The sequence below is a fragment of the Labrus mixtus genome, chromosome 5, assembly GCF_963584025.1.
Source record: "Labrus mixtus chromosome 5, fLabMix1.1, whole genome shotgun sequence".
Classification (NCBI taxonomy): Eukaryota; Metazoa; Chordata; class Actinopteri; order Labriformes; family Labridae; genus Labrus; species Labrus mixtus.
Window position 1 is genome coordinate 11,020,033 of NC_083616.1, and position 26,739 is coordinate 11,046,771.

At 41.9% G+C, this 26,739-nt stretch overlaps 1 protein-coding gene across 3 annotated transcripts in view; it reads left to right on the forward strand.

The window, feature by feature from the left end:
• Positions 1–26,739, forward strand: part of LOC132974027 (tetratricopeptide repeat protein 28-like) — a 164,650-nt gene that overhangs the window by 29,452 nt on the left and 108,459 nt on the right. Inside the window, exon 1 of one of the 3 annotated variants that reach the window (XM_061037786.1) lies at positions 20,349–21,173. The exons of the other annotated variants lie outside the window; for them this stretch is intronic. Within the exon in view, the coding sequence (XP_060893769.1) occupies positions 21,147–21,173 (27 nt within the window). The 5' untranslated portion in view covers positions 20,349–21,146. Of the gene's footprint in view, positions 1–20,348; positions 21,174–26,739 lie in introns of those variants that run through there. 3 annotated transcript variants of the gene reach the window in all.

Genomic DNA, 26,739 nt, shown 5'->3' on the forward strand with positions numbered 1-26,739 from the left:
ATGAATTATAGATGGAGTGCATGACCTCTTTGCAGAAAAGCCATCTTGATTCCCTAACTTAAAGCCCTCAGCTGCAGGACTGCTCCCTCACTGTGTATTTGTGTGTGTTGGTGCTTGATCTTGGACCTCACCTGCAGTATATATCTGAGTTTTGCTTTCTGGAATGAAGCAGAAATAAAGTCCCTGTGTTTGGATTGCTTCTCAGTTTAATATACTCTTGAATCCACTGCACTCAGGCTAGTAGTTCACACACACAGGCACACAAATACCAACACCAGACTATAACTGAAATGTAACCTGCTCAGATAAGGAGTAAAAGTGGCTCTTTGTTTCATGTATGGGTTAGAGTTATGATGAATGAGCACAAGGGTGATGCACAGTATCCCACTGATCTACAGGTGCTGCTTACACAACAAGAAAAAAAAGTTTCCACTTTGCTAATGACAGATGTTTAACCGTAGGAGGAAGGCAGTGTATAAAAACATTTGATAGACATCTGAAAACCCACAACAAATTTGCGAGTTACTCAGAATGAAAACAGAAACTTTTGTTTATTTACAAGTGGGGACATCAGACCTAGTTATTTACAGGATTGTGTTTCCCAACATTAGAATTTTTAAAAATGTCTCAAAATATAGTGAGGAGGCCTTTGCCTTAGCTACACCAAAGAAAAAATGGATTGCTGCTGGTTAAAAGCTGATGAAATAAACCGGCTTGACTTGAATGGAGCTGAATTTCAGCACCAGCAGTGCTGATTCTTATAAACTGAGCTTTTGTAATCCACCAAAACATCAGTTGCAACCACTTACAAGATGCTTAAGTATTTAAACAGTTTCACTAGATGTACTGGGGTTAAAGCATCTTGATATGTTTCCAAAGCTTCTGCCCTTCTACGCTGGGAGCAGAATTATGCAGGAGAAGGCAACATGCTGAAAAGGATGATCAAAAAGCTGATGCAAACATTGAGTGTAATTCTGAGTCACTGAAAGAAATGTACAGTAAGAGAAGAATTCTCTGCGGCTGATATCACCACGGACAGTTTTGCTCTCTTGATGATGCAACATAGGAATTGTTTCGGCAATGAGTTTACACTCACCAGCATGTGCAGAGAGAAGATGATGTGGACTTTTCTTCCCAGCGTTGAGATGAATGCATTGGAGTTATACAGAACCCGGTCCACCCCTTTTATCTGACTCTATCTGTCATTTCCTCCGTAATTTAACATTATAGAATAGATACAAATACTGTTTCTACTGTAGCATAATTAACATTCATTATTAATACATTTGAAGTATCAGTGTCTTTGCCTTTTCTAACACTTGTTACAGTATGATAGGTATGGGGTTCATTAGGCCTTGTTCACAGGTACATTGATATCTTACTACATGATACTCCATTGTTAAAAAAGCTTCCCAGGTAGTGAGGTTATATGAAGGTAAAGTTATCCGTTGAATTTTCCCAAACTTGGTAATGTTGTTGTACACTGAGGCCAGTTTTTTGGTTCTTAATTAAATTGCATTTTCCAGCTCTCTATTTATGCCATTCATATTCTTAATTGAATTTCATTTCTCTGCCAATAACGCAATGTGACCTCACCTGGAAATTCATTATCTGTGGTGTGGTGTAAACTTTTTTTTTTTTTTGCATACATATTAAACTCTTTTGCACTAAAGAGGGTGCTGCCTACCTCAGGCCCTTTCAGCGTCTCGCTTCATTTGCATGTGTGCTTGCATTTCTTGGAGCTCGAGAGACTGTCAATGTGAAGAAATGCAATGCACACGGAGACAGACGCTCTCACACGCCGGCCAGTCGCCATATCCACCCGTCTGTCATGTTAATGGCTTTAAATGTGGCCGCTTTGCATGTCTTTCATGGCGCCTAAAGGGTCATGTGCTGCTGCCCCGTTGTGCTGCCACCCTGAAGCGATGTAGCACCAGCAAGTCTGCTTAATTATTAAAAATATCAATGAATTAAATAGTAACTGCGCTTTGGATTTTTTTATTATCCAGCTTGTGCTTTTTATTGGTCAGTGATGTAATGTATTGGCCCCTTAGCCTCACAGTCTGGTTATTACTATAGCATTTGGATTAGACACATAACTCTGTATTACAACAATAAATTATTCAAACTTCTTGTCTACACACTTTCAGAATATTGTTCTTCACATTTCTTTCATTTCCTCTTCTAGCACAAACTTGCCCTTTGTTTTTGACTTCCTGTAAGTGAATGGAAGGATCTCAGTATGTTTTCTACCTGCTCCACACTCAGCCTTTTTCTCCCTCTTTCACCCTTTTCACACCAATTCTCACCTTCCTGCCCCTTTCCACTCATTGTTCAGCTCTTGAATTACTTGGCTACCTTCTCCAGCCTCCTGTTCCTTTACTAGCTGGTTGTTGAAATAAACAGGGCTTTGCTTTCTGTGTTGGCAGTGCTACTCTGATCTGTTGGGTTGTAGGCGGTGTAGCACTGCCGGCTGCTCCAGATGCTCAAAATGACGGCGTCCACGCTGCAGGCCCCCCCTTACGGCCCCCCAGACTGCTCGCAGCTGCCACTGAAAGGCTGGGATTTCATAGACGCTCAGTCTGCGTTTCTACACAGGCAGTGTGCACAAAATTATTCGACATTACTGCAGTTTCAGCACACCAGAATCCTGCTCAGCGCTCTCTTTTAAAGACTATTCTCAACACATTTGAATAAGATAATGAACGGAGCAAATGTTGGAGCACAGATGGGGGTTTTAATGTTTCAGTGGCTCATGAACACGGCCCAATTACTTAAACACAGATAAGATGTAAAGGTACCGTCACTTTCCTGTCTTACTTGGACATTTTCCTGCACATAAAGTCATAGCTTTTTGGTCCAGTGAGAGCTCCACTGAGGGGGTCATCCGAGCTTAACATGCCAATTAATCCTGCCACTCATCTGGAGCCTGCTTGAGAATGGCATTGGTTTATAGTAGAATTATGCTATGCACTAATTAGTGGTTAGCATTGACAGTGTCACGGAGAAACAGTGAACTGGAGTGTTATCATGTGACAGCGTGGACAGAGGAGACTGGCTGTTCTTTCTACCGTTTTCACTATTACCCCCATCCCCCCATGGACTTCCTCTTGTTTCTTCATTCATTCATATTTATTTAGAAACCTCCTGTTTCTGGTTCTCCTTCCTCCATACTTTTCTACTCCACCCTCTCTTTTCTTGTTACCCAGCCAGCCCTCTGGCTGTGCGCCTCTACAGTTGCCATGGTAATGATATAGTTTCTCATCTCTGTAATGTGATGTCTTATTAGGTTTCATTGGGGCGTGTGTCACTATTTTATTTCACGCACCATTTGGTGAGCTTCGGTCTCCTGTTTAAAAAATCGTGCGCCTGAGAGGTGAGCAGCGAGTACACCGACGGCGAAGTATAAAAGCTCCAGTGTAGGTGTGCGAGGGACCTGATGGAGAGGAGGGGGGAGACAAGATTGAGTGAGACAGAGCGAAAGATATGTGGACCACTGCCTGCTGTAGCTACATTAGATATTTCTTTATGGCTTGAGGTTTTTAACTTGCACAACCGACACATAAATGTTAATGTGAATGGTATCTCTGTGCTTCTCTGTGTTCTGTGAGGCTGCCACACCAGGGAGGGGTTTCAGCTGCTACCCAGCAGGAGGCACTGTGTGTGTGCTTTCAAGCATCCACTGAGAAAGCACTTTTATTTGCAGTACAGTGCCGACTGTATCTCCATCTGTCTTTAGAGGATTTTGTAGCTGATGTGGTGATGATGTTGATTTAGTGCGAGAGCACAGCTACTGCTGCAAACTCATATTCTCTCTTTATATGTACACTCCTATGGATATGCTCATCATAATCAATTTTTATATTGTAAGTGGAGGACTTTGTCTAGAAGCTGTCCTTTGTAGTTCTCCGCATGCCTTGTATTGTTCTCCTGTGTGTGTGTGTGTGTGTGTGTGTGTGTGTGTGTGTGTGTGTGTGTGTGTGTGTTTGCAATTATAACCACTGCTTTGAATGGCTGTGAATATAACGGTGGGAAAAGGGGCTGCAGTCAATAACTGATCAATATAAGCCCAGATGCCACTGTCAAACACATCAATAGATTTTCTCCAACAGTGGTTTTTTTCTCCCTCTGTGTATTAACTGTCTCATGTCAGCCTGCAGGGCTTTTTAAAAATTACCCGCCTTGCTGTATCTGTCCTTTCTTTGCAGATGTAGTTTTCAGGCGTCCGTTGTGCAGTGACAGTGCGGGCGGTGTGATTGTGGCTGTTGAGCTGGCTACTGCGGTGGTAATTGCACACCACCACTTATTTTAATATGCACAGGATTGCCGCTGCTGAACAAATTTGTTCTGTTTTACTATTTCCAATCTGAAAGTACTCCACATTTCAGTTGGGGGGGGGGGGGGGGGTTAAAATGATTTTCTGTAGCCAAGATGACAATGTGTGTTTTTTACATTGGAAAACTGCTTATTTTCTGGTGGAGGTGCTGAAGCTGGCAGCCCATTATGCTTTTTTTGTTGCAAGCCAGACATTTTTAAAAAGGAAGAGTGTTCTGACCTCTGAGTGGAATTGTTTGGAATCTGAAACACAATATTTGATTTTCTTCATTCTAAATGCAGTTAGTAATAAATTAGACTTAACATGTAAATGATGTATGACCGCAAGTACAGTGTGTTTTTACACTGTGTGCTTTTTCATCAATCTATCAACAACATAAGGTAGAATCTACACAATCTCCACCCAGCAAACTGTGCTGAAATACAGCTTTGATGTACCCTTGTAGTCCCTCTTAATAATGCTCTCAGAAACCTTTTTTTGGCTCAGTGGGCGAGGAGGCAGGTGACAGAAAATATCAGATTTTATCTTCTTGTGTATGTTTGTGTTAAGACTGAAGAACTGGAATTCCTTGTGTACAGAAAGCATTTGGGACTGTGTATGTAGAGCTTTGTTTGAACCGTGGCTAACTAGGTAAAGAACTGTTTGTTTTTATTTTTTATTGGGTGCACTTTCCTTTTTATGTAACAAAGCCGGCCCCGAATAGGAGGGATGTGTGCTCCGGATGGCATCTGTTGTCTCTTTCCCTCTCTGCTGGGCTCCCTGCCAGGCATGTGTTTGTCTGATGGCAGCTCTGGTAAGATGGAGGCTTCTAATAGAACTTGACACATTCGCTCTGCATTCTCCTTGACTGGGTCATTTGTAGTATTTTGAGTCCTTGGTGCATTGCAATTTGTATCTCCATTCATCACCACTCAAATTAAGATACTGACCTCTGTGAACACATTTATACAGATGTCACAGCTGGAGCCAAGTCTGTGTGATGAATGATGATGATGTTGGAAAACAAACTTTTTAGCTTGCTTTGGTCATTGCGTTGTCCTTGACACAACAGTTGTTTTTGTCACTTTTAAAAAGCAAGCAAACAACTTAGTTTCCCCTGACAAAGTCGATGTTAGATCAATAATATTTAGTATGATCTATTTGGGAACATGTTATTGCATTCACTCAGTTAGAAATGACAAGAACAAAATGTGCTCTAAAACCCTGAAGATAGGGCTTTTTGACACGACCAGTCTCATATTCTGACATGGGTCATTTCATATCCAGATAAAGATCCATCCCACAATAGCACAATAGTGATTTATGTTACCACAAGAAATAACTGTTTTGTATAAGAAGCAAACATGGAAGTGCCTCTCTGGGGTTCAGGGATAGATTAGTTGTCCACTTACTCGTTCTTTCAATTTGCTTCTCCGAGTTTTAATGGACAAGATACTGAACTGAAAAACTTCTCCATAAGCTGTGAATTAGGTCAATGACATTTAATTCAAAGTGCTTTGAGTGGTTGGGAGACTAGAAGGGTGCTATATCAGTGCAGTCCTTTCACTTGGACTTATATACACACCAATAAATGGTGTCTACTCATATTTGACTGTTTGTGCAAATTTTCCATGAAGCACATTGCAAAATCTAAATGCCTACTCTTTTTGTACTGTTTGACATGAGTTGGTACTTAAAGTGTCTTGGCCTCTTGGGGTGACCGACCCATATTTGCAAATGACTCTTCTGTGTTCACAATCCTCTATGATTGTTTGTGTTGCCTTTATAAACTGCCTGTAGTGTTCGTGCAATGTGGTAGACAACGACAAATTGACCAAAGGGCATAACTTGATAGAATATAGGTTTTTCTTTTGTCACAAGTTACATTTCTTTAATCATACGGTTCTACCTGAAGCTAAACAGGTATCTAAAAAAACTAGGGTGCATCTAGTACAGGAGGCTGTCCCCAGTTTGCAGTATTAGAATCAATTCTGATTGTTTGATTCAGTTTTTTATTCTAGCTCGGTCAGAAAGAGAATTGATTGTTAAATGTGAAGGTGCCCAGTCTTCCGCTCTCTTCTCTCTGGCTGAGAGAAGCAGATTTAGGTCATGGAGATTTGGGGGTGGTAGAGCAGCTGGAGAGCTTGTTCTGGACTGTCATGGCTGCCCTGTATACCATCTGGAAGGGCTGATAGTGCTGCATAGCATGTTATCCTCTTTGGAGAAATGTATGGATCTGCATAGCAAGGAGCCTTACCCTTTGTGGGTAACCAAACTTTACGTGAATCACTTCTATTTTTCTATATGCTGCCGTTACACATGGCCATTTATCTGTATGCAGTATGCACACTACAGCCAAGGTTATTTTGGATATTATCTCAATCAATCATTTCTTAAGCTCCTAACAATATTTTCTCCATTTAATGGCTTTGAATGGTCTCACAGATTTCTTCCTCATATTCAGCCCTCTGTGTCAACACGCCTCTTCAAGCTCAGGATGTCCTACCTTTTGCCCAAAGACTCGCACAAGCAGTCCTAACATTCATGCTCAGAAGCAGTCCTTCATGCATCAGTAATAATCTGTGCGGACTGATGAAGACTGAAAAGCTCACGCTGAAAGCTTTAACAGGCAGTTTTGACTTGTCAGATTTGGGGAGTGTAATGTGAGTTTGCGTTCTCAGATATCAGCGTGTGACAGACAGTTTGAGTGTTGGTGTGTTAGCATCAGTTTGCTCTCCTGTGCTCTTCTTTGCAGTTAAACATTCCTCTCTGGTTCAGAGGGTTTGAATAAAGCACACGAACAGCAACGCCTGAATAGTGAATTCAGATGATGAGAAAATCCACTTTTTATCCCTAAATCCACTTCGTGTTGAGATGCCATTTACTGTAGTAATCTCTCCTCGAGCACCACTTCTGCTCAGCCTGTTGTGGAGCTCTCCTGCAAAGTGGAAAGTGAATATGAACATTGCACCTCTCAACTGAGGCTGTGATGCTTGCTCATACCTTTGATATCATACCCAAGTGTTAATACAATTTGTGTCAATACTAATGAGCACATAATCCGTTCTTGATGCAGTCTCCTTACATGTGTTATTTTTTTGTTGGTGTGAGTTTTAAAGCCCATACACACTGTTATATAGCGGGTTGTTTTAGCTAGGCCGTTTAATTGATCAAAGGTGCTCAAATCCTGTCGCTATATGGCTTCCCGTGCAATTTCATATCTAGGTGAGTACCTAGAGAGGTACTTTTCGTGATCTTCTGGTCTTTTTTTCTGCTTTGTTCATTATTTATGTACACGCACACACAGGAAACATTCACAGATGGTCCTATGAGAACAGTCTTTAGCTATATATATCTCACAAAGTATGCGTTTATTGTTGTTTGCTCATGTGCATTACATCATTTTTGCTTATCTCCACACGGACCACACACTGTGTTTAACGAGTGTGATGAGAGAAAACAAATGATTGATGCTCCAAAGGCATCTTCACATCTGTTGTGCTCCTCAGGGGGACTTTTTGAGGGATGCCCAGCCCCTCTGAGCGGAGCTGGGGTGTGGGAAGCTTCACTTTGGACGCAACGTGGAATCTCCACAGCTCTCATACTCAGTTTACACAAGAATTACATCACCACTTGGCCTTTTTCTCAAACCACATCAAACAGACCGAAGGCGAGGCCTGTTTACAGGGAAGGGCAGTAGATGGGCTCCGCTGAGCTTTTCGGTTTCCCTGAACATGGTCTCCTTTAAGTCATGTTCTCTGACACCTGTGCACTCAAAATCTGGCCCAAGATAAAGGTGATGATTCCAGTTTAAAGATGTTCAGCTGTTTCAGTGCAAGTTATTTAAAGTCAGCAGCCTGTTTGTTAAGAACTATGGATTAGCATTTTAGGTAATTCTCAAATTCATACTTGCATGTTATTTTCAAAGCATGTAGTCACATAAAGGAGATGTTGTTTTGTCAACCCCAAATCTCAGCAAATCTCTAGTCAAAATGTTTGTGTTTAACTTGCTTATGCTCTCTGATCAGGTGACATCACAATGGCACAAGCGGATAACTCTGCCAGAAAATGAAATGATGAGAGATTGTTTAACATCTTTCATCCTCTGCTTTCTTCTTGTGCGCATCAAACTATATTTTTTCTAAATTTAAGTTTAACGTTAGAAAGTTTCACACACTCATTTCAAACTTAACTCTTTTGCCTCCTGGTTGCTATTCTACCTCCTACATTTAACGGGAAATTGTGTTACTTTTTGATCCAGTAGATGTCGCCCTTAAGTACTAGCATAAAATCAAAACAAACTGCTGTTTGGCGACACCTCCGCTAATCTGAAGCCTCCGCTCTCCTCCAGCAGCACGACTCCAACCCCTCTCAACTCGCATTCGCACAAAGGATTTATGAATTAGTACGCACTATAATAAAGCACCACTGTAAGTGCAAGCGGCAAACAAAATTGTCCTTTCCTCGATTTGCCATTGCCTGTGGCCTGCATTGTTTTGTTAGCAGGATGATGACACTTTGGTGAACTGATATCTTCATATTGCGCATGAATTGACAGGGAATGACAGTGATCTAACGAGACATCCATATAATCAGTGAGTAGGCTATGTTACTCTTCTTCTCTCTAGTCCTGAACATGATGTAAACACGGCTCCGACAACAGTACAGCTGGCGGGACTCACGTGTCTCACTCACTGTGCGCATTCATGACTCAGAGAGACACACAGGATATACTAGATTTCTGCTCATCTTGGCTTTTTAGATTTGTTCACTACATCCATTCAAAGAAGTCAAATCAGGAAGTTTGGTCCAAAAACAGGGTCCCTCCATGTTGATAGAGTAAACAGTTCTATGCAGACCTCAACGTTGTGATTTAATCAACTTCTTGTTCACTGAGTTTTATGGATTCACCTGAACCTGTTGCACTAAAACTGTATGTAGCATCAAATAAACCGTTTGGTTAACTGCCCGGTTAGTCCTGGGGCAGTGTGAGTCCAGGCCAGCAGGGGAACGGGGAGGGGTTGGTTAATCTTGCTTAAACACGGTACGGGACAACTTTGCCTAGTGTGAGTGCGCCCTAAGAAGTAAAAGTATAAAGGACAATAAATAAATTCAGACTGCAGAGGGAGAAATGCTGCCCTTAAGCATCTCCATTTTGATGAAGAAGAAACATTTTCTCTAAATGTGACTGGCAACAGGTCTTATTGTTTATTTCAAGCTTAAGGATGTTTCCTTAACACTGCTTCTTGCGCTGTTTTAAAGCAGTGCTGTTTTCATTCTTAACACCTGCTTTGTTTGTTATCACTGTCTCTCACTTGGTCATTCAAGTGATTCAGTTGAGCTAATAACAAATGCAGCAGATAAGCCAGTGTCACATTAAGTACCACTGCATGCATCTTAATAACGCACAGCCTTTATTATTGAGTAGCCGCAAATTTGTATTAACTGCTCGGACAAAAGGGCATGACACAGTTATGAAATAAAATATGGTTGATTGAGGTTGCTGTTTGTGTGATGTGTTGCAGGCGGATGGTGATAGAGATGTTGTGATGTGATGAATGACAAATAGAATCAGATGAAGTGATGAGTCACAGAGGAGTGTGTCAGCAAGGAGGCCCACTGAAGGCCGGATCTGGCCAGGCTGGATTCTGGAGGGGGGGGGGGGCAGAGGAAGGGGGGAGATACGGCGCAGTGTGCGGGTGGTGATGGATGAGGAGGGAGCGAGAGAAGGACGAGGCATGAAATAGAATGAGGATGAAGGACAGAGAAGTCCTGGCTAGTGAGGGAGGGGGAAGGAGACTGTGAGACAGAGATGGAGAGACTGAGAGTGGAGAAAGAATGAGGGTCAGAGAGAGAGACTAACCTACTCTGAAAACTGCTGATGTTTGCTTCCCTCAGCCGCACTGTGGCTTCACGCTTAAATTTGCATTTAGTCAGACAATATCAGGTCAGTGTATCAGGTGAGTATTCCTCCTCAGCTGTGAAACCTGTGAAGGTCAACATTACAATGAAGAAGACTCTGGAAGGGTAAAAACCTCTGCTAACACTATTTATATAACTCTAAACATAATGTCCAGGGATATAGAAGCAAGTATCTATCGAATTAATTAAACCAGAATCATTTTAGTAGATTTGTCCTTCCTGATAAGGTTTGAAATGCATGATTTTGTATATTCACATGCACTCACAAAAGTCGATTACATTTCTTGATGTCAGACGAACACACCTGGATAGTGCGGTTGGGATCCAATCTGGACTAGGCGTTTTGCACATGCTCCACAGTTCCCATTCTGGGCTTTGACACAGAAGTCGAACAGCATACATTTTTTGGCGTAGCAGAAGTTGCGTTGATGTCTGCCTTCGGATATCACCATAAGCTAGAGAGACAAGGTGCATCCAAAAGTAAAGTGTAGAGTATGTACGAAATGTACAGTAGGTGAATTAATATAAAAACGTTCTCAAACTTTACAATTAAGATTATTTTTAAGGTATTATAAAATGTATTTATCAAACTAAATGCAGTAATCCAAAACAACAGGAAGTGCTCTTTTAAGTGCAGTACTTCACACATTAAGTTACCACGTGTTACCAAATGAGTCTTTTCCTGCATGCTCTATAGACTCCCTTGTTGCTCAAATGGACAAAAGAACTGAGATTGAATATGAGAGGAATGATATCATGCTGTGATGGAAAAATTCGGCAGCTTGCGTGATTGCCCATTTTTTTTCTCCACCCTATTCCGAGCATGATCCAAGATTAAGCACATTCATAATCTCTACAGTGTCATACTAATTTGCATGTAATGTCTTCGCTGTTCACTCTGTAGCCTGAAGAATAAATCCTTGCTGTGCGCTTTTTAAACAGCATTTCTAATGACCTTCCAAATGGTCATCTACAGTGGAAGTCCTGCTGTGGATCTGTGCATTACTGCTGAATTGTGGGTAAATGAAGCTTTCGTTCCGGCTGTGAGCTGTCATGATGTGTTTGAGAAAAGCGGGATTGTAGTCATGCGTGCACACATGCTCACATACAGCACACTCTCTCTCACACACACACACACACACACACACTTGTGCACACACACGTACATGGACGGTGGAGGGAATCATCAGTCATTGCGTCTCGCTGAGGGTGGCAGCTTAAAGGAAACAGTGTCCTCTCTGTATCTTACTTTCTTTCTCATCCATTAGTTTATCTGTCACTCCTCTGCTCTTCTCCTCCACTCTCTCTCTCTGCTTCTCTTTTCCTGGCCATCGTAGTGTAGCCTGACCTTCCTTTGGTCGTCTTCCTGTCTTCAGCCGGCCAGCAGGGGAGAGGGCCCGGCTGTTTCCAGACCAGCCAGATGGCGAGGTCTAGTCTGGGACTGGAGACTCGAACTGGGGCAAACCCACTGGCCAAACTGGTGGCTGTGGCAGCAGACAGGGGCTCTGTGGGAAGCAGTTTCAACCCCCCTTCTGGTCAGAAATGCTAATTAGCTGTCTTTAGTGTTCAGACAGGTGAGGAGACAGTCCTGATTTTTAGTTACAGCTGTAGTGAACATTTTCCATCAGTTTGTTGCAGGTGAAGGTTTTGTCGCAGTTTGATTCACCGCAGACTCTCGACTGACAGGAGGCAGAGCTGTAGTGGGATGAAGATGATTGGAGTAGAAAAGTCAAGTTGATGACAAGCAGGTTTGACAGCAGGGGAGGAAGCTGGTTGGGGAGAGAGGCAGAATGTGTTGAAGAGTATGATACGAGAGGACTGGTGTGTCCCTGTCCTTGGAATAGAGTCAAAACCCCCTACGAGTTCCTTCTTCTGCTACATCAGCTCCTTAGCCTCTACCTGCTGAGCATCAACAGCAAAGGCCTGTTTTATTTTCGGACGAGTATCAGCTGCACCTTGCCCGAGGATATTTGTAAGCCTACCATTAGTATTGCGTTGCTACATAACCCTTGTTTCAAAGAATGTTGCGAGCACAGCTGTTTGACTCAGCCACCCTCAAAACACTGCCAGCATGCAAATGAAGCCATGTTGCTGATACATTAGAGCCGCGCCTGTTATCAGAGCGGTCAGGCCGAGGAAGGACAACTAATTCTGGTGGGTTAACAACAGCTCTACTTCCCTGTAACTGAGCTCTCTGTATTCAGACCCCATAATTCAGGTGTTGAGATGAAAGAGAGGCCTGCCTGTGCTACATGGCTAATTTAAGGGATTAACACCTGTTCTACCAAGGCAGATTAATCCTAATCCTCCTTTAACCCCTTTGATCTAAAGTCAGACTGATTTAGGGAGTGTACTGATGCCCTAATCCCTTCACAACACTGACCGAAACTGCAGGTTGGCAATTAAGAAGCTGGCTAAATGCTACTGTACATGTACTGTACTCTTAACTTTGTTCTCATTTACTTTTCTTTTCTCACTCTGCAGAGGGAGTCATTACTGAATCCTTTTGTGCATCCCCTCTCTACACTTCAGAAGGGTTAATTCACATTTGATGCGCTCTCACAGGGTTAGATTAGTGAGGGCAGGCAGAGCTGTCATTGGCATAATAAGCCTTGAATATTAAGGTATTATAGCCTGGACACTTAGAGATAAAAAAATGTTTTGTTGAAGCAAAAGCCACAGTATCTAGTCTGGCTTTGCTTCAGTTGTACTATAAAAATCTGCACTTTAACATCCACATTAACGGGGAAGCTACAGAGGATCTAAGGCAAAGTTAAATATTTGCAGCGTTATTTGCTATTAATTGTAGTCTGTTCAAGAGATCATCAGTCATAAATCATAGCTTTAATGTGCCTATTATGATTACCAGATTTTGTATGACTCTGTGTGTGTTTGTGTTGTGTGGGGGTGGGGGGGGGTATTTGTGTGTTTGTGATGGTAACTCATGGATACGTTTGATATGATAGAGAGAGGGGAAAAAAGAAAGACTGTGGGGGAGTTTAGATAGATCTGGTGCGGTGACGATGGTGGGAAGAAAGGTAATTGAAAAAGAGAGGCAGGAGTTTGGTTTTGGGGGTTTTCTAAATGAGGGAGTGGAAATGGGCGGGTCTGACCGCAGCACAGTTTTGTGTGTATTGTTATGTGTGTTTGTGAGTGTGTGTGTGTGTGTGTGTGTGTGTGTGTGTGTGTGTGTGTGTGTGTGTGTGTGTGTGTGTGTGTGTGTGTGTTTGTATTCATGGAAGCAGATACACAAATTTAAATTCATTGTCCTGCTCCATGTCTGTGTTTAGTATGTATACGTAGATGGAGGAGGACCACACAGGATCTCTGTCTCCTCCATTGGAGTTTGTGGCAACGCTGTTATTATCGATTCTACCACAGACGTCAAACCCCAGCGTCTATTTAACTATCGGCCTGATTTAAACAATATGCTGCAGCCTGTTTCATCCATGTCCAAAACCACTGAATTATTAAACACGTCTCCAAAGCAAAGGTCCTTCTCTTTGCATATTGTCTTCACACAAATCCATTTTAGATCCTCTCCAGGGGATAAACACGCCTTTCTTCATTAGTGAAATTGGAAGAAAAAGAAGAAAAGAGAGAAGAGAAAATTAGGGGATGGGATTTAAAGAGAATAAAAAGATTATAATCACATCTCTTTATCACGCTGTGTGAAGAATCCTTGATTAAACAGTACAATGAGTGAGAAGAGAGAGAGCTTTCAATTGTGTTTTTATTATCAAACACTTCACAGAAGAAAGATAAGGGTGTTTGTGTTTTTTTCAGAGGGGCTAAAGAAGAGCTTTTGGGTGCATTACTACTTAAACAAGAGCCTCACTAGTAATGCATGTGAACAGTATGCATCTTTTTTTGTTGTGGAAATGCAATCCACAATTAATGCACAAATTCTAAAACTCTACAACTACACAATACCTGCCAAGTTCTGTCTTCCACATAGCACTCAGTAATCATCGCAGCAGCCAACATCCATAGAATTTTTTTTCTGCCTTTCCATCAATTCATTAGCTTTACAGGTGCTCATTCATTAGAGGCCCTCAGCAGGCATTAGGTGGGAGGTGGGTTAAACCAATCACAGGTCTGACACATAGATAAACAATCACCTCGGACGGCAGGATATAGTCTGTAATCCACCTGTTGGTGGACTGATGAAGAAATCTAAAAAACAACAACACAGGCACAAAGAGCATCCAGACATGGAGACCCCAGCAGGCCAGTGGGGGTGAACACTTAACTTTCGTGCTTGTCAATATGCCCCTTAAATAAACACTTCTTCAGGCACCACTACACCACTGGCAATGCCGATTATAATGGGTAACTGAAAAATGTGCTAACTAATGCAGTGTTACTAGTGTAAACAAAAAAACATGTTATGAGGTGATATTTAAGTGAGAAACTAACACATTTGGGTTTTAGCATTTAAGATTTATGCTTTGTTTTTGCTTCAGATTTACAATCATGTTTGTGCATTGAATGTTTACATCTGGGTTCTGATGTTACAGTTTTGTTATTAACAGCAGGATTGAACCCAGGTCTGTGCCGCCTGCTGCATCCTGACTTCATGTGAAGTCTCTGCTCTTCTAGATAATCTTTCTGTTGTTCAGACTGTCATTAAAATGAAATGATCTACCAGCAGCACATACCACTCAGTTTGCAATAAATCTGGGGCAAAACATTGATTTGACAATATATCGTTATTCTCATTCGTGTGATTAAATCACAAGAGCCTAACATCAATAATTACATTTTCTTTTTTAAATTGGTGCTCTGACCAGTTTTCCCTGGCAACTACTTCATGCTGGCAACATCCTCAATGTTGCGCTTATAAGAGGTTGACAGCAGTACAAAGAAGTTAAAGGATGAAGCATTATAAGAGATGAAACTGACGACAAATTGCAGAAAAGGAATATATTAATCCTGCACTTTACCTTTTCTGGGGCATTTTATATTCTTCAGGTAATCAGATATCAAGATGTATCGTTACATGATTGTCTTACAGACTTGCTGCATCTTGGTATTATCATTGTCGTGGGTCGCATATCATCATATCTAATCATATCATATCTTATTGTATTGTATCTAATGGCATGGTATTGCATTGTATATCTTTAACACTCTTTCTTTTGTCATTCAAAACCAAATCATCACAGTATTTGAACCAATTTTTTAACTCTAACTTAAAATACTGACTATTGAGTAATATAGCCTCCAGCTGAACACTGACCTGACTGATTCACCTCTTCACTTGCTTTTGAGTCCACTCTCAAAATGATCCATTCTGCGTCCCTGTGGACAGGACCCGGCAAACAAATCAGATCTGGGATGGTTTTCAGGGCCCTGACATCAGCCTTTGCTTGGGGCACATTGGGTGGTCAGTGCATGTGACCTTCTCATAGCGGGGCATCCTCACCCCCCATCCATCCCTATTAAAGGACACTTATCAGGGACAGCAGCCAGAGTGACACCGTCCCAGCTGGGCTTCCCTGGAGAAAAAGCTGTGCAGTGCGGGGAACGATCCCCATGGTGCACTGAGGTGTGTGCGCGTGTGTTAGTAAGTGTGTGTGTGTGTGTGTGGAGTTGTTCTCTGCAGATAGGACCCTGTGACTCTGAGATACGCACAGGCTCATTAATTACAGGCTCTCATTATCCCCCCTCAGGCTCCAGACACTTAATCAACACCAAGCTCCAAGTAAGACACCCGCATGGATGTAGAGACACACACTCGTGCACAGTTCAGTGCGGGCTAAATTCTGACACAACATCATCCAAGAAAAGAGCACTTTAAAAAAGGTGAATGAATGAATGCTGATGAGGGTTATTTGTTTGCATTGATGTACGGCACAACAGAGGGGGCGGGTGTCATCGCTGTTAAACACTTTTATTATTATAATGTGGTTAAGCATTTCAGAACACATTCATCCTTCTGACATGTCTAACTGGGTTAGTAATCTGTCAAACTCTGGAAATTGTATTATTATTTATATGCTAGAAATATAATAAAGCAGTTTTTCGGGCCCTTGCCTTTATGAATCTTTTATTTCGGTCATGGCTTATGTAATATCGTTTCTTCACTATTGGGTGCTTGAATATGTTTGTGTATTGTATTTTAACAATAGCGTACACATCTCTGCGCTCTTGCTGTGGTATTTATTGTCCTGAAACTCCAGCCATGGTAATTAAAAGGCCGCTGTTTATTTAGACAAGAGACAGATAGCACACAGCGACAGAGACTCAAGCGTGAGAATAAATTACCCTCAGACGTTCAGGGGAGCTTTTTGGAGTGCTACTCCTCTTTGGGGCTGTTAAAACATCTCTGTCAGTTCTTGTTTTGTTTCTCCAAACACCCTCTCAACCATCATGTGGGTGATGCAGTTTTTACATCATATGGACTCAGTAAACAGGCAGGCCGACAGAAACATGCAGGAAAACATTCACCAAACTATTTTAGCCAACAACAACAAAAAACATTTAACGCTAATAGCTTTCACTTTGACTTTAAAGTTTTTCAACGACGCTGTCTGATTTTTGACTAGTGGAACTGATTTGCCATGTAGACAAATGGTGACTCTTTCAAATTATAATATAAAGCTTACTGAGCTGAAACTATAAGATCCTAACCACTGTTCATTCCTGCATAAAAAGTGCTCTTCGTGGGAAAATGTTACAGCTACAAGACATTTTAAAGGGAGAAATTACGATTAATTTAATCAGTGGCGGTAGCAATTCTAATGGTTACTATTTCCATTCACAATGCTGAGGCCATCCTGTTGTTAGAAAACCTTAAAATAAACCATGTTTTCACTTTCTTTGTCAGTTGTTGGTAACAAGCAGCTACACTGACTGTGACATTGAAAACACAGGTTTTGGTTCAAAGATAGCCTGCGGTACAACGAAGAAGATTCTACATTTAACGTAAGTCAGTTGTTATTTTTGTGCAACATTTGTTTAAGAAAAATTCCATACAGCAGTATAAATAACAGTCATGAAACCAGCCACGATCAGAAAAACCCAGCAGAGACATTTTTGAGGGCATGATTGGCAAGAACAAGAAAAGGAAGCACACAATTTTTTGAACGACTCCAAGTTGTGGAAAAAAAAAAAAAAGAAAGTGAGGGGGGTTTTTGTTTCCCTCAGAGGGCTGGAGTCTGATTTCCTGTGCGGCTCTGATTGGGAAACCAGAGGCATGCACGGGGAGCCTGCTTCTGTATGGAGATGCCAGATGACAGGCTTCACTACCAACAGACTGTTGCTGAACAGCTCGCTGAAGTGGCCTCTTATTGATCTTCAAACGTGACTTTTATGAAACAATCTCTTGTGTAAACCTGCTTTAGATGGTGGGACTTCAGTGTGTGAGTGTTTGTGGTTTAAAGGGAACATAAAAGCAAAAAAAAGTATCCTGGTGTTATGTTTCTAACACAAACCCAACAGGACTCAGACACTCGCCGGACATAAGAGAAGTAAGCCATATCAAAAGAATGGAATTTAAAAATTACAACACATGAGGATGCCTCCTGTTTTAAACTGTTGTTTTGAACACAGTGCTTGACCACACACTGTCATAATGCTCGTGTGTTCCTGTTACAGGCTGATCTCAGAAGGCGGATCAAAAAACTCTAATAATCATCTTTTATTAAAACAGTTACGGTACAAATAAATAACATCGTTTGGTCATTGTTCTCCTAACTTTAAAAAAATCACAGACTTTAGCACAATGTTTTTGGGGAATTTCGATTTCCTTTTCCATGTTTGATCGATACATATGGTGTGTTAAAATGTATACACTTGTGTAGGGGTATATTGTTAAAGTCTAAAGAAGTAACTCTCTATACTGTACTTATATAAATTTAAATGATTAAAAAGACAATTCTGCTTTGTTTAGATAGGGGTATCTCCAAACTGAAGCCTTTTTTGGGTGTTTGTTCCTCTCCTGTTGGGTGCCAGCTGTGGCTGTGGAGGAAGAGTCCAGCATTTTGTTCATGTTCATCCATGTGGATTACTCTGTGTCTCCTGGTCTCTCTGTGCACAGCAGGAGTTTGTCCATGTGGCCATATGTCACCTTACCCCCCTCCTCCCTCTGATCTTTTGTTATCTGAGTAGCCTTTAGGTGCACCTTGCACCCCACTGACCCTGAATAGACACCAGTTTATTGACCAGCTCACAGCTCCATAGAATCCATTACCAAAACCAATTTAAATCACAGCCTTATAGTTTAAACTGATTTCACCTCACTTCAGTATCGACCCTTTACTTTGATTCGCCTTGCTTTAACTTTAAGATGACTCAATAAACAGTAATGTAGTTACTGTAATAATGCTGTCACATATCTCAATGATGAATGTGCTGGTTTTATGTTGCTTTAAAACTGTTTTCATTTTGAGACTGGGGCTCTGATTGTGGTCAGAGGTTTCTTGCCAGAATAACCATGTCCGCTGTTTTTAGTTTTATTCAGCCAAGTTCCAAAATTAACGATAAAAAGTGCATTTTTCAAGCCGCAGATATTTTCTCTTTGGCCAATGATGCCACACAAATATTTCTGGCGGCGTTCTGCATCTGATGGCTGTGTGCAGTAAAATATTACACACTACACTCTACGTGACAGCTGCTCTCAGAGGAAGGAAGCAGGGAAAGTGTGCATGAACAGGGCTTAAGTTGTCTCCAGCACCCAAGGCTCTCCATCCTTTGTGAATCATCTCTTTTATGCAAGTTCACACCAAAACAACCATAATAATAGTTACTTCTTTTAATCAGTGCTGCAAGGATGTCAGCAGTAGAAATACTAGCAGAAGATATACTGATCTCTTTTAGTCATTATCATTACAGTTTAAATGAAGTGAACTTGAGTGGCATTGTTTGGTTTTCATTGACCAGATGAGCTGATAGATATTGTCACCCTTTTTAATGTGTAAAACAAGATTGCAACTTAATGGAATTCTGTAATCTTTACTTTTTTTATTTTAGACACATAGGCCCATATTATGAAAAATATATACATATAAAGATCTTTAGTGACCCCATAATAGATTTAAAGGTGGAAATATGCAGTCATTTTAATTGTTAAAATGCAACAGTGTGACGAAGGAGAACCTAAAGCAAGTAAATAGGCTGTTAGGATTTCTTACAGCCAGTTGATTATAAATAAACAGTACATATATTTAAAATAAGGTAAGATTAGATAGAACTGTGTGAATCCTTAAGGAAAATTCTAGTGCCAGGTTGCCTCCAACATTACAGATGACTATTGTCCCCAAGGGACGACTCGTCTTCACAGCAACATACAGTTTGGACAACAATCAACTCACAGCAACAACACAGAAAAAAAAGAAAAACAACAGTTTGCATGCTTGTAGCACACAAAAAGCCAATTCAACCAGGACTACTATTACTGGAAGTTATGGCTGCATGAAAACAAAGATTCAGTGTGTCCACAAGTAGATTGGGGTCAAATTCAAAGAAACGGAGCCTAAAAATAGAAGTACAATAAGCAAAGTAACAAAGGAAGCTCAGTACAACAGTAAGGGTAATTATAGTGACAGTATTGGCAGTGATACTTAGAGGTAGTATTTGAGACAGAACCAGACCCAGGTCCCCAATGGCCCCCACAACTGTGTAGGCAGTGAGATCAGGACATCACCTGTGTAAGAGTATTATATTAAACGTCATCGCACATGATTATAAATAATATTGATTGCATGTTTTAGGTCCTGCTTTGTGTTGAGTTATCTACAATTAAATTCTAATGGGGGGGGGGGGGGGGGGGGGGGTGTCATATATCAACAATACTGTTATAGTTAGACAAATTTCGTTTTTTTAAACCAAACAGGGGTTGTTATTTCACCCATTGCTTCACCAAAGCCGGGTATTAAATAATGGATAGACCACTGCATGTTGGACTGACTGACAAACGTTATTGTTGAACGGAGCTAGACAGAGTCCTATCTGAGGTTAAATACCCACTGTAGAAAAAGTGTCCTTGAGCACCTCACCAAAACACAGCCTGCTTCCTGTCTGGACAGCAGCGACGCTTTGGTGCGTACATGTAAAGCGCACTTTTTTTTTTTTTGACCGGCGGCGCTATGACCCTGCAGCCTCCTCCTGCTCAGCTCCTCCGCTCCAAGTCAGCTAACTGCAAAGCTGGAGGAGCGCAGGGAGGGAAGTCATCTGAAAAGCTAGAGTCCAGTTTGTTGCTGTTGTAGGAATAAGGATTTCCTCCCAGCTCCTCACAGAAATTCCAGGAATTTTTTTCCGGGGAGGTTGTATCCCCTCCTCCCCCTAAAAGTAATCCCTCTGCTTGTCGCGCTGTCTCCGCCGGGTTCTGTTTGACTCTTTCTCCAAGAAAACTAAAAGTGTGTTCCTGTCGAAGGAAAACGGGATTTGACCACTGTGATGATTAGGACGGCATTTTGGCACACACCTAGCCTTCCGGTCCTCCCCTCTGGTTCGAAGAGCACAGGACATACGTTGTAGACTTTCTACTTCATTTGGAAAAGTTTAAGAATTAATTTTCCTTCATACACAGCCCGGATTGGTCCTGGAGGCGCCGACCGTGCGTGCCGAGTGAGGAGGGAGTGGGTTGATAACGGACTCGTTCTTTGGATTTACGCACTGGAACCTTTCCTCCAAACACTGTCAGTCGACACCATGTGTCTCTGATTTATTCTCCGACCTCATCTGTGGATTTAACCGCTGTCTGATTTGTGTGGACTGCGCTGTCTCTTGCCTAAAATTGCCGCAAAGCTGAGACTCGCACATCACCATGCATCGCTTCTTGGAGAAAATCTGCTGCAAAATTGTGGGAAGTCGCGAGGCAGCATGACTTGCGCCCTGGATTTCTTTGACTCTACATTCCTATCTCATATAATATCTTAATGCTGTTCAATTTAGGTTTACAAATATGATGAAATGGCAGCCCCGGAAGAAGGTGAGTCTGACAGTAATGGTTTTTTTTCTATTATGGCTTTAAATAACGTTTGTGTGCTTGATCACAAGTTGGAGAAAAGGTGCTCGCTCACAGGCTGATGCTCTCCCTTTGCGTTGAGGCTACTAATGGTAGATCTTTTAGATAGTAGTGACAAGAACGGCTGTGTACTGCACTGAACTGTAGCCAGAGAAGAGGTTATAGTAATAAACTAGTTTGTATTCCCTTTGAACTATATCTCTCTCACTATTTATAGCCTTTCTGCTCCAGTCTGTTTCGACTCCGAGAAGCAAAGCAATCAGCTGTTGTGCACTGCACTGTATAAGATCTGTAATCTACCTAAATATTAATAGAGCTTACCAATGACTATAAAATGTGTTAATTGTGTAATCTTTTATTTTAAAACTACTATTAGTATGATCCTCACCTATACTAACAACATCAGGCAGACAGACATTCTTTATCTGGACTGATAAAGACAGTGATTCACCCTTTAGAATATCTGGAGTTGTGTAGAGAAACTGTTGAATACTGAGTCCATATCTGAATAGAACATAACTTTCTGAGATTGATAAATATAGATCAAAACATTGCCCCCCAGTAAGATATAGCCTACTTAAAAGTTTAGATTGAACTGGTACTCCTCCTTTAAAACATCCTTCAGATGATTTTTAAAAAGGTCTAAAATGTGTCTTGTTTTCTTTCAGGATTACGCACTTCTTGCTTAGGCTGATTTGCATTCCTCATGCTTTCTCTTAATGCTCCATTTTTTGTAGCCTTGGAATATTACAACATGGAAAATGTCTGAAAATCATCTGGGGTCTATAAAAAAAATGGTAGCACTGACATGCCTATGGTTAGGAGTTGTACCAGCAGGGGGCGCTTGTCTGATGAGAAGCAGCTTTCCTTTGCAGAAGTGAGCTCTGTACTGGTCTAGAATCCAAGAAAAAAAAAAAAAAGGAAAGAAAAGGATGAGCAACTTTTCTTCTTCTGCTGGGCTGTTTCGCATCATTCTGAACTTTATTTCACCCAAAACACTTGTTTCAACTTTTTTTTTGACCAAATATTTCTGCCTTCTCAGCTGAGAAATGACAACCATATTTCTTTATAACCACCCAGGTTTGGATTTGAGTTACAGGAATAGTTTAACCCCTGCTGCTGGCAGTCATAAAAGCACACTTAAATTTGGATTATCATGGTGACATGGCTAATCTTTGTCTAAATTACTATCTTTTTTCTAGTAAGGTGTCATTTCTTTAAGTGTCAGTCATGTAGATAAGCTCATCCTGTAAATTGAAACGAAAGGAAATTATTATTACCGAGCTCTTTAATGCTGAATTATCAACAGTGAATATAAAAGTTGTGAGAATGCCCTGATGATTTCCACAGCTGCGCAGTGTATCTGCCAAAAACCATCCACGAGACCCCCCTTTGAGGATGAAGAGCCTTTCCCCACTGCAGGAATCAATTCAAAGCCACACTGAAGTCATATGTGCTCAACTTGAACAAATCATGACAGTAACTCTCATTCAGATGTAGATTATTTTTTCATCGCAGATTTTACAGCGGTGAGCAGGTGGGAGATCTCTTTTTGGTGGCTCACATCAAGGAGGAAAATAGTTCCTCTGTTTTGTTTGATGTTGATTAATCAACCTTTATGCGATGTTGGATTCTCTGGATGCATAATTATGAACACAAACACTGAGAGCAGAAATCGTTGTTCCTTCACCCTGAACTCTGCTTCATTGATGGGACTCTGCTGTGTTTAGGTATTGAACGTAGCGGTTAGAATAGAAACCGTAATTATGCTTCACATTGTCAAGAAAATGATTTCTTCACAATGCAAACTACTCTTTAGAAAGTCCACACACAATAATGTCACAAAGGATTCCTTGAATGTTCCTATTCTAGCTTCTTGTTTATCAGCTCAGTCTTTCTCTCTGCTCCACTTGAAGTGATGGTAGGATCAATAGAAAGTGTAGGAGAATCAAATTGATTTGAGCCGAGTGTCCTGTCCACCTCTTCATAATGGATTACACTAATGACGCAAAATTCCACATCTGTGATGTTGCAGTGAAAAGAAAGTACTTCCCTTAATGTTGCTGGCACAAGGCTTATCTGTACGGGAAGGAGAAAGAGTAAAAAAATATCCCAAAGGATTTGTGTGATTAACTTTCTTTTCCATGCTGTTTGGTGCAGTTGCTCTGAGTGTGTGTTACACAATGTTAAATGCTGAAGGGGAAATGTGAGTAAACGCTGCCACAGACATGAGTTTCTGATAATGGTTTGATTAGGTGTGCCCATTGATTATCAGGGTTTTCTGCAGAGATTTTTCTTGTTGATTGACCTTAAAAGCTAAGTGAAACAATGTACTCGTAGCTGTTTCCTTTTAAAGAAGAGAGACACCTTTGTTTTGTGTTTGTGAGGGTTATGAATGCTTACTTGAAAGTTTCTTGCTGTTCCTAAACTAAACATGAGGTAGGACTAGGTGCAGCAGTGGCTAAGGCAGTCCACTGTGGTCATGCTGTATTTGAAGAAAATATGGACAGTAACTGGCCTGAGGCAAAGCCTTTAAGTTGTATTCAAAGCTAAGAACCTGTGGGATTGTTGGGTTTCAAGACAAGGTACCAGAAATCACAGTTGCTTTGTTTGTGCATGTGTGCGCAGAAGTTCATAGTGATTTGGACATGAATTATGGATGCTACTGGGGTTTGGCATTTGTCTGTGTTATTTAAACGGGTGGTCTGTATCAGACGCTAAGTTTAACTCTGGTTTTTACTTTTCCATAAAATGATGTTTGCTAAATTTAAAACACATTCAATACTTCTTTTCTTCTTTTCTGCCAGATGTGTTTTTATGTCATCATCACCTTGTTCAGTCTTGGGCAGAATTTCTCACAACCTGATAATGTATTGGATAGGTTCATGTTACAAAGCCAGGCTCTGAATTTAGAGTTCACATTATGCCTTGAGGCAGCGTGACCAAGTCAGGAGGAAGTGATTGTTTGTTTTTGTGGTTTTGCCAGATGTTTCTGTGGGTTGACATGAGGCCTTCTCACCTGAGAGCGACAGGATGGCCTGCTCAGTTTTCAGAGGCCTGACTCATTGGAGCCCGGACCTTCACCAACAGCAAGCACACGCTCACATCTTTAACCGGGTTCATTGGCTTTTCACCTTGGGGAGTTACTCGTGTGGCTTCTCCTCTTTGATTCGGTATTATTTATGAGCTCTCCTATGGGGACAAAAGGAGCTATCTCTCCCCCCAGAGCTCCCACAGTCCATGTGACGTCTCCTGGCTGGTGGTGGCATAGCAGTTTTGGAATACATTTACAGCAAGGGAAAATCTGTCAAAAAGTGAGAAGTGCTGGAAGGCACGCGTCTGAAGAGAGAAGGTTACCAGCATGGCTGTCAGTGGGGGAAAGAATCACTAGGGAGAAGCTGAGAGTGCTGGACAAAGATTGAGCTACATCAGCCAACAAATGAATCGAGGGTAGATTGTAGGATGGTTGGGAATAAGGATGGGTGGACATTGAGTAGATGAAATGGAATTGCTGTAGACATGGTTGGAATTTGAGGAAGCAAGAGAGAATGGGAAAGACTAGAGAATAAGATGGTGCATTAGATAGAGATTTGGAGTTTAGGAGTGAGAGGCCCTAGAGTGATGCAGCAGGGATAATTAATGATAGGGAGTGATAGCACCTGCTGTTCCTGATGCTGCGTAGTATTTATGGCCCAGCATGCCGAGTGGAACGGGATGTGGTTGCATGGCCAGCCCCCTGGTCCATCCTCCTGGGATGGGAAAAGATAGTGGATGGGGGCGGGGGGATTGAGTCAGGTAAGGAGGGGGGGTGTTGCATGAGGGAACAGCGACTCAGCAATACCGCTGAAATTTATGTCCTGCACTCGCTCTGTTAATCCCAGTCCACTGCCTCCCATTGGGAGAGCCGGACAGAGATGGAGGATGGAGAGAAGAACCTCCTGGAACGCAAGGCCTTCCCTTGCTCTTATTGTGACGCAGTGGTCTGCAGTATGCACAGGCTGCAGGCATATGGCCCAGTAAAGCACTCTTGGGAATCCACTGTCAAAATACAACAGGAGAAACAATAGGGACAAAAGTGACTGGGCCAACCTGCTCTCATTAATCCTCATTCCTGCGACCTGTGCACACCACTGTGTGTGAGGAGATGGATTTTTGGATAGCAAGTGGTAAATGCAAAGATTGATTTATGTGTACAACAGTCCATTTGTAATATTTTCCTCCGAGCCTCAGAGCACTCATTTCAGATTTGCTACAGCTTTCCTCTACCCCCCAGTGCTTCTGTTTGAGCAAATGGAGCTCTGTTTGAGTTTATTGAGGTCATTGTTCCAGGGGTGTGGTCAGCAGGGCTCAGTAGGTGCCTGACTCTGGGTGCCCCCATGGGGAATAAAGTGGACCTGACTTGATGGACCACATCAATAGGAGCAAATTTCCTTGTTCTATGAGGTAGAACAGTCCTCTGAAACTTAAGCTCTATTCTTTCCATTCTTTTCATCGCTTAAGCTTTTGAATTATGTACTAAGGCGCTCGTGTACTGAAGGAGGCCAGTGTTTCAGACTTAAGCTGGCTAAAATATGTTTTGAATAAGGGCTGTCAAAGGCACCAGCGACACATCCATTCAGCATATGGCCTGAAAAACATGCATAGTTGTCTCTGTTTCACAACATTTTATCAGAGCACAGCTGCCAAAACCACAGTCCCAACATTCCTTTATAACTCCATACTGGACCAGTTCCAGTGTGTTGAGTATAGTATCAGCTCAGTCTTCAGACCCTGCAGCTGTCTCCGTCCATGCAGTGCTGTTTGTTGTGACAGACATTGGCTGCTAGTGTGTTCTAAAGAGGGCCTGCTATCCAGTCTGGATGGAGACGTGTAAAGAGCAACACTAATACCCCCTGCCTCTTGCTGACGCCCCTAAATCCTACTAATTCCATCTCTTCTTTTGTCAGAGATGGGATTCATAAGCCGGTCTTTGAAGGCTCAATTTTCCAGGAGTGTGTCCATGGCTTAGCTATAGCCTACATGTAGCCTGGTCCAGACACATCCCATTCCCCGGATTGACGCCCTGGTCTGGCAAACGAGTGGTCAATGTCTAGTCCTTGTGTGGATTATTGATGATTATTGACCATGAAAAAACAGAGTCAATTAACCCGTGAATCTTCATGACTACTGCCCACTTGGATAAATGGTACAAAGTCCAAGAGAGAGGCAAACAGGATTAGTCTGAGCCCTTCTCTCCCTTTCAGTCTTAAGGAGAAGGTGCTGTGTGTGTTTTTGCAGTCAAACAGCGTAACAGACACACACAAACGGCTTCAGCAGAGTGCTTCTTCAGGGGTCACAGGCACAACCAAGCCCAAATCAGATTGTTTCAGTTCCCCTCACCGTCACTGTGGATTGTCTGGCCCTCCCCCCTTTTGCTTTTCTTGCCATGCTGAATGGGGCAAGGGTAACTAAGAAAGGTTTTTACTGCCGGCTGTAAAATCTTGCAGGAAGGAAAGAGGAATGGTGCCGAGCCATTTCTGTCTCTCAGGGC